At 39.4% G+C, this 8,940-nt stretch overlaps 1 protein-coding gene across 1 annotated transcript; it reads right to left on the bottom strand.

Annotated features, from left to right (window-relative positions):
* Positions 1 to 3,920: 3,920 nt before the first annotated feature.
* Positions 3,921 to 8,934, bottom strand: LOC110059156 (calcium homeostasis modulator protein 5-like). The gene has a single exon (XM_020765845.2). The coding sequence runs from the start codon at positions 6,110 to 6,112 to the stop codon at positions 5,204 to 5,206; it is 909 nt and encodes a 302-aa protein (XP_020621504.1). The 5' UTR covers positions 6,113 to 8,934; the 3' UTR covers positions 3,921 to 5,203.
* Between the last annotated feature and the right edge of the window lie 6 nt (positions 8,935 to 8,940).

The raw sequence follows: 8,940 nt of genomic DNA, 5'->3' as shown, positions 1-8,940 counted from the left end.
AAGTGTTTTATTGTATGGCATTTTTAGTCACAAATCTTGAATTTGCCGGCTTTCGAAAAAAATAACGTGTTGTGGCCGTTTCGTTGGAGATGATCCGTATGGCAAAATCCCGACCATGAGAGAACCAATCAGGACGCTCGGATCTTCCACAAAGACTAACTTGCCATATATCATTATACGGCCGTGTAAATGAAATGTAAAGACTACCATCTTCTGTTCCAAGAAAATCAGAGGTTACACCTACAGCTGTCAGGTCTTGGGTCAAACATTACTCTGGCACAGAAGATAAATGGAAAGAATGATTCAAAAATATACCTCACCTCTCGGCCGACAACAAATTGAGACAATTCTCCTTTGAATTATTACACCGTATTTTAGTGACCAAAAAGGAGCTCGAGAGATTCAAAATATCCGAGAGCGAAGATTGTTTTTTCTGTAAATCCCCTGATTCCTTGGAACATGCATTTCTGGAGTGTCCTGTTGGCCTAAACCTCTCTCAAGAAGTTCTTACATGATTCAATAATGAGCATAGAGTTAATTTTACACCATCTAAAATACAGCTACCATTTAAGGACTATGAATACAAGCCCAAACCTAACCTGGAAGTTTGGGATTTTAGTTGTGCAAACTCAAAAATATTATTATTATTGCAAAATGTTGGAAAAATACTTTCAATTTTCTTGAATTGAAGTCAGCGCTATCTTTGCAATGGAAAGCTGAAAAATGCGAAAGTTAAATTAGTTTAATTCAGTTTGCAATATCAAATCCGTCTCAGTGGCAAAATCAGTTATTCGTGTTTTACTACTATTGTTATAATATGAATGTAGGTAGCATCAGTAATCGTACTAAATTGTAAGAAGTGTAAGTATTAGTATCGGCCAAAGTGAAATAAGTAATTGTATTGTTTTGTAGAGCAAGTTATGCAAATTGTAGTATTGTAAGTACATGTAGCATCCCGTTTGTGAACGTACAATTGCTTTTAGAAATAATACACTGACGAAATTCAGAGCAAGATGGACAACATTATATAATGTGCTTGAGTTGCCCCAAATATCTTTGTCTCGGAGGATGTGCCACTTCTACTTTTTCCTTTTCGTCTTGTCAGTTTTAATTTCTTTCTCTTCTAAATATACTTGTCCCGTTGAAATAACAACCAGTGTATCTCAAGTTTAAAAAAATGCTCGTATTCAGTTCTGCAAACAGTATAATGCAGCTGTATTGGTATCTTAAAGAATGTAAAGTTGCTGTATACTTATTGTAAATAATGTGAAGGAGTTGAATTAGTATTGTAAATAGTGCAAAGTAACTGTATTGGTATCGTAAATAACGTAAGGAGCTGTATTAGTATCGAAAATAGTGTAAAGTAGCTGTATGAGTATTGTAGTGTATCAAAAATAATGTAAAGTATCTTTTCAAGTATTGCAGATAATTAATGTAAAGTATTCTAAGTTGTGTAAGTAGATGTATTGGAGGGGGTAGCTGCATAAGTATCAGTAGTGTAAGTTATGTAACGGGTTGTATTGTATACAAATAAGAGTTTATGATTAAAAAAGTAGCATGTGTAATTGCATCGTATTGTAAGTAGTGTAAGTAGTTGTATTACTGTTGTAAATTGTGTAAGTAGACATACCAGTGTTGTGAGTAGTGTCAATCACAATAAAAGTATAAAAAAATTATACGGCCGTGTCTCGCAAGGACTGGGAACTACCAGATTCACGAATACGATTGGCTAAAATCGATATTGACCGCAGTCTAGATTTTCCCATCAAGCCCGTATCTAGATTACTCTACCTTTGTCTTTCGCTGTGAGAAAGTTGGAAAAAATAAATACACAATCATGTGACTTGTTTCAGTCTCAAGCATTGTTTAAGTATCATTGAGATATAAAACTGATTAACATTTCAAAAGGAAAACTGTTTATATTAAATGTTTCACCTTCAAGCACACCACAGAGCATGTCATGTTACAAAGAACAGTGTTGTCTCTCAAAGTCTTCTTGCTTTATCATGATTTGGAGGCAACTTTTGCAATCCCCCCTTATAACCCCTCCCATATGGTGTCAAATTCCCCACCCCAATATCAACCAGATGTCAAATTCCTAAACCTCCCTCATTCCCACCGCCTCCCTGATGTGTAAGCTTTTCTTACGCAGAGGAACTAACATGTATAAATTATGTTATCCATCCATCCATCCCCCAAGGGGGGTACATCAAATTCCCTGGGTACACCCAAGGAATGCCCAGGCAGATGATTTGTCTACTTGATTAAGACATTGACATACAGAATTTGCTTTGATTTAGACCAAGTTTCATGTTACAAGCTTTCAACAACAATAACTTCAATAAGAATTGCACTATTTAGTTAGTATCACTTGTCCTGTTCAGCCATCTTTGTTTTTTTGCCTGTGTCAACAAATACTATCCATTGATCAGTCGAATGAAATTTAGATGTAATGAAAGATCCCAGTTCCATTGTGAAACACACTGAGCATTTTAATATGCATTGTTACCTTGCTTCTACACAGTACCTACAAATAATGAAAAATAAAAAACACTAAAACCCAGTGAGGTTAATTGGAACTATAAGACACTGATTGTATACTGAAACCAACACTTTGCTGCAAACCTTTCATGGCTTCAGGATTTAAAAACACCTATGTCCACCATTGTAAATGTAACAAATGTGAATGCAAATTTAATGACAAAAACAGGGAGTGCTTGCACGATCACCTGAGCCAGAGGCTCAAGATAAAGTGCCTGACGACAATCCAGATCAAATTGGAATTTATAAATGTTGGTTTTTGAGGAGAGGAGAAAACCGGAGTGCCCGGAGAAAAACCTCTCAGAGCAAGGAAGAGAACCAACAACAAACTCAACCCACATATGATGCCGGGTCCGGGAATCGAACCCGGGGCACATTGGTGGGAGGCGAGCGCTCTCACAACTGTGCCAACCCTGCTTCCCAACCACTGGCAATGGTTCTAGATGTGCTCAAATATGGGGAGAATTACAGCTGTATGGGTGAACAGATGACTCTCCCGGGGATGGAAGAAAATTTTTTATCTTTTGCACTCCACATTCTTTCGACAAATCAGCCTGGGTCATACCCCTGAATTGTCCACAGAATATACTTTTTTCAAATAAAGTAAATAAGTAATGCATCAATAATTTACTACCAGTTTTCCAGGTAAAAATGCATATACTTGGTCATGAGTGGTGTCCAAGAGCACCATGTGTGCAAGTTCCTAGGAAGTCCAGTCAATGTCGCTAAGTCTTAATGTTCAGTTCCAGAAAATATCAACACTGCCCCCACAGAAGGGTTTGGAATTTCCTGGGGTTTAGGGGTTTTGTAAGACCAAAAAATTTAAAGAAATGTATGAAGCTCAATCGGAATTTCCAGAGGGGTGGGGGAGACTTAGAAAAATTCCCTTCTGTGGGGGAGGTATGGATATTTTCTAGAACTACACAATTCCAGGGATTTATCATGGGATGTGTACCCCCCCCTGAGATGAAGCCTTCTTCTTCATATTCGCTTTTAAAATTCCTGGATTCACCCCTGAATACCCCACCATTAAAAAAGTTGTTTTCACAGAGATGTACAGAATAGCATTTGTCTTAATGCCTTAAAGTATATTTTACCCAGTTTGCAAGTGGACTGGTTCAATGCCAGAGCTCAGGGATGTGTTTTGGGGTGATGGTTTTTTGTAAAACCCCAGCAGTGAAGGGGGGGGGGGGGGTGGGTGGGGGAAAGAGTAGATAATGTGGTCAACTGCAAATTGAGGAATCACAAGTAAATGTCAGTCAATCCAAACTGTTAAGCCAGACCATGGTAAGACATATTTTGTCTTAAAGTGATATAGACATTTACAGCTAACCAATAACCACTTGTATATACACTGGGTGAAGAAAGCATATAAATCATTATGCATCGGGAAGACAAACTTTAATGTTACTGGTCAACAACATTTTGAAGCAATCTGAGCAAAGGTTATCTCTAGATCGAGTCTAGTGAAAATTTTTCTTTGACAATAAATTATTATTATTAATAATATTAAGTCTCTGGTTATTGAAACTGATGTGTATGTTTCACAACATGCTGGCAGTCAAATTACTCCCAAACAGTTCACCAACAATGATTTGGTCCGTCACTGTCAGTATTGACCTTTCTCTTGTCCGTTTGGTATAATGCAAGCAAGACATTTTTGCAACTTGCTTGATTTAGGAAAAAAATTTCTCGTTTGAGATATGAAATAGCATCTTGATTATATGATGGAGGAACATGGTATAGTCAGGGTTTTGCTATGCCATTGTAGATGTCATGTGACCACATTTAATGTGACCACATTTAATGGGGTCACATGACTTAAATCAGCTTACAGCAGAATGCTTGTTAATGACTTGTAACACGGGTGGGATATATTGTTAGTAGTCTCAATTATTTAAAAAATGGAAAATGGCATACATTTTTTAAGAGCATGTACTTAGAAGAGGAGGTTTATGAGAATTTAAAATATATTATTATTTTAACACAATGTATGTAAGGTACATTTATTTCATGGCATCAGTCCTACACAAGACTACCCTTTTCCCCTAGGCTCAATAACTATCCCAGGGGTAGAGGGTCATACTTGACCCGTGTTTGGGTGCAGGGGTGATACAGAGGGTTTGAAAGTTTGATCGTGTTTAGGACAAAGAGGTTGGACAACACTGTCTATTATATGACCGATACAGAACAAAGGATTCCAAGCATAGAATAAGAGGATAAATTAACAAGCACTATCTTGCCATGAACATTATCTGGTGTTTCAGATCTTGGCTTGCTCAAATATACTGTGTAAACCACATTTGACTCTGGCAATCAAGCAACTCTATCCTGTTTAGGACTGGTCCAGACCCTCTGTAGGGAAGATTCATGCTCTGTTTAGGGCAGCAAGGCCACAACCCAGAACTGTCAGGCAGGAAGTTCTGGTACAAGCCACACCACAGATTCCCGTCACCCCAGTGGCTAAACTGATGTCAATAATTGCACTCCGTAGGGAGCATAATGCTGTCTGCTTAAATTTACTTTGACTTGTGACTTTTTGCTGCTGACTTCCATGACGTTTCCCAGAACTTTGCCATAACGTTTCATGAGAAACAAAGCTAAACTCATGAAACCTCATGGCAACAAACACTTAATGTCTGGTCGACCAGACATTAAGTGTTTAAGCATGTATTTTCTCGACCATTGGCTGTAACTCCATATCTCCCGAGGCATATGACGTGGGTACATGGACCGTAGGATCTGGTTTCACGGTATTGGTTTCCACTCTAAACGGTCCACTCAATACACCCGCATGTCTTGGAAACAACCTCTTGAGTTGGTTTTCGATAGTTCTGACTTGTTCCACGTGGCTTTTGTCCTTGTACTTCTCGAACAAACTGTCAACCATCTGTAAAGCGTCTTGTTCTGCGAGAGGTTTGATCCTTTCGTTGAAATGGGAGACGGCTTTGTCAGCTTCGTATTCGTGGAAAGCGTATTCTCCCAGAAGTTTAGGATCAATTGGCATGCACAGGCGATAAACCGTGACGAAGATGGTGGAGATAACAACAAGCCCGAGAATCAAACCCCACGCAATTAATTCCGATACAACCTTCGTGTGAGAGAATTCCTTCTTCACGGCATCTTTCAGAGCGGTTGTGCTCGCCTTAGCAAGTGCTATGTCCAGAGGTCCGAGTTTGGCGCAAACGTAATAATCTTCTTCGACAAAAGCGTACACTAGCCATATAACTGGCGGCAAACAGGCGACAAACACACTGTTCTTCGACTTCAACAATAACAACTTCTTTTCACGGCATCTTAGAAGATGACAGCCTGTTACAACTTGCCAAAAGGAGGACGAAACCAGTAGCGATAAGCAGAACAGAAGAATCGATGGGCCGAAGATGAATAGACTGCCATAAATAGCGAAGTGTTCTTCGGGACACGTGAAAATGATGTCGCTCAGGAACTCTTTGACTCCGTACAACAAAAGGGCGAGGACGATGGTTTTCAGTGGGACTTCGTTTGACTGTGCGACAGTTTGGAAAGCAGATACGATACGCGTTAACACGTTGGCTGCTACCCCCGACATCGTTACGTTTGTTGTCGTTCGTGCAGAAATCGGTGACTTCGCTGTGATTTCTTTGTGATTGGACAATTTCACAGTAGCTATTGTTTTATTTCGCAAAATCTCGGAATGATTTACAAGGGATTTGCAAGAGGTTTACTTGAGCTCGATGCGTGCTTTGATTGACTAAAATTCCCTGTTTTATGACTTTCTACGTCGTTTTACTCTGCTAAACATATTGCAGGTTATGGAAAGAAAAGAAAGAAAGAAAGAAAGAAGCTTTTGCTCCTAGCACAGTATAAATCTTGATACGTTACGTGACATTGCGTGACCAGTACCAGGAGGTATTCCGTCACCATTCTCGTCCTCAGAGGCCGCGCTCCTTTTGGTCAGCGCCAAGAATCGCGACCTCTTGTCCTATTTTCTGAGCATGGGAAGAGAATTCATTTCGTACTCTCAGCCATTCTCGTCCCCAGAGCCTCCGTTTCTTGTGGTCACGTGGTCGGTGAAACGGAGGAGAAGAAAAGAAAAGAAAAGAAGTCATGAAAATGTTGGCAGTGAGAAACTTCTTCTCTTCTTGCCATTTATATGTTTTTTTTTCCAGCAGATTTTAGTCTGTTTATTTTCATTTATATCCATTGTCCTTACTTTCCTTATTAGGTACTAGTCTTCTCGTTTAAATGTATTTTAATGCCGCTAACCGTTTTATACTTCGATTCTGATGATGTATGTAGAAGCTTACGAAACGTTAAGTTCTCAAATCAAGGTTTTTACAACATGCGTTGTTTTGTTATGTTTAATTTGTGACCGCATTTTGTTTTTTGTTTTTTATTTTTACTCAAGCTTAGACGTTATTTTCGAGTTCTAGGGACTTGAAACTAATACTCAAAAACTTCGCCTTTAAGAGGGTCTGGATGAAGGTGTGCAAATGTCAGTTCAGTCGGTTAGAGTTTTGTCTATTTGTCAGTTTTCAGTTAAATTTTGGGCCATTTGTCAGTTGTCAGTTAAGTGGCTGTTAATAATTTACTTAGGCCATTGGTTGGTACATTTTGTAGAGAACACAGTCGAACCTCTACGAAACGGCCACCCTGGGGACAGACGAAAATGGCCGTTGTAGAGATGTCGCCGTTGTGAGGAGGTAGGGGTGTAATATGACGTTTTTTTTTCTTTCTTTTCGGGGATTGCAACATAATGGTTATTTTAACATATGAATACGTAACACATTTTCAAACAAATATCAGTGAAACAAATACCAAACAAAAACAGAGACCAACGACGGGCGGTACGGATCAATTAAGTTTGTGACCTTTTACAATAAAAATGGCCAGGAGTTTTGTATACACTGTCCATTATCAGTCATTGAGTAACTGGCCGTCGTGGAAAAAAGACTTCTGTAGGGAGGCTGCAATAAGAGTGGATCTAAGGACCAAAAAAGGTTGCCGTTGTAGAGAGGTGGCCGGTAGTGCCGCTTCGACTGACTACATATAATTAACTGCAAAACCCTGAACGGCTTTCTCCTTTACCCACCCTTACCCCTTTGCGTTTGCTCTCGGGCGCTCGACCATCTTTCGAGAAAGTAAACAAGCTGTGAACAAACGGATTATGAAAATGTCGTTTCTTGGTGTTGCGGAGCTCGGTGTGATTACCAAATGACGTGAAACAAAACATTCAAAAGGCAATAAACAATGCCCAGACCAAAACAATAGCTAACCATGCAACAATAGTTTCCAACTCCTGACCAAGAATTTAAGGGTTTGGTAATTACTAATTATTAACGGTTACACAAATTAAACTACAAAGGTTCCACCGAAAAGTTATTTTCAGTAAATTTCAAACGAATAACAATGGCTAAAGCCTTTTATGTCAGTTGTCCATAAACATGACTACAAATGTCAGTTGTCAGTTAAATTTTCGGGTATTTGTCAGTTGTCAGTTATTTTTTGTCATCTAACCCTCATTCAGACCCTCCATTAATAAGTCAAGCCGACAGGCTAAAGATTAGACAACGAGTAGTCCCTCTTTTTAAAATAAACCGCGAGGAAAAAATGACCGCGTCAAATACTGGGGACGAGACGCGCGTGCTAATTGCCCCAGGAGTTCGCGCGGCCATGTTTTCTTGCGGTTTTCTCTCGCGTCACGCACGACGGACTAAGCGAAAGAGGGACTACTCGTAGTCTAGTTAAAGATTAGCGCACGCCTTGGTTATGTGACGATAGCCGGTAAAATATAGGTCGTTTTGGACTCGGAGTGGCTCGACACTGGCTGGCACTGAGCTGTGCAGACTTTGATTTTTACCAACACAAGCTTGATTTGGAAGAACTGTGACGATATTTTCGAGTTCTAGGGACCTTAAACTAAATTAAGAAGGCCTTGCTTTTAAGTCAAACCTAGAGGCTAAAGATTAGCGCAAGCCTTGGTTGTGTGGATTGTCAATTAAATATATGTCGGTTTGGACTTGGAGGGGCTCGACAACGGCTGATACTGGGCTGCACAAACTTTGATTTTCACCTATAAAAGCTTGATTCCGAAGAGCGTAGACGTTTGAGTTCTAGGGACTTGAAACTAAATTGCAAAGACAAGTCAAACCGACTACACGCGTTCGTTATGAGTATGAATGTTACAAGGTAAGAATGCTCTATTGAACTTAGTGTTTCTATAGCAACAATACTAATGTAATTTTGATCGATTTCTCGCAAGACTGATGATACTCTCCCACTTTGATAGGTGCCGAGAAAGCTTGAACAATATGAGATTGATTATTTATATATCAGCTCTTTGAGCTCGAAAAACAGCAGTTGAAATTAAGCAGTAACAATGTTTAAAAACAAGACTTAACGCACACAATTTCAAAA

This window comes from Orbicella faveolata, unplaced genomic scaffold (genome assembly GCF_042242905.1).
Source record: "Orbicella faveolata isolate gen_17 unplaced genomic scaffold, um_ofav_v1 contig_25, whole genome shotgun sequence".
In the NCBI taxonomy this organism is placed as follows: Eukaryota; Metazoa; Cnidaria; class Anthozoa; order Scleractinia; family Merulinidae; genus Orbicella; species Orbicella faveolata.
Note: the sequence above shows the minus strand (reverse complement) of the source record. Positions and strands in the feature narration are given on the sequence as shown.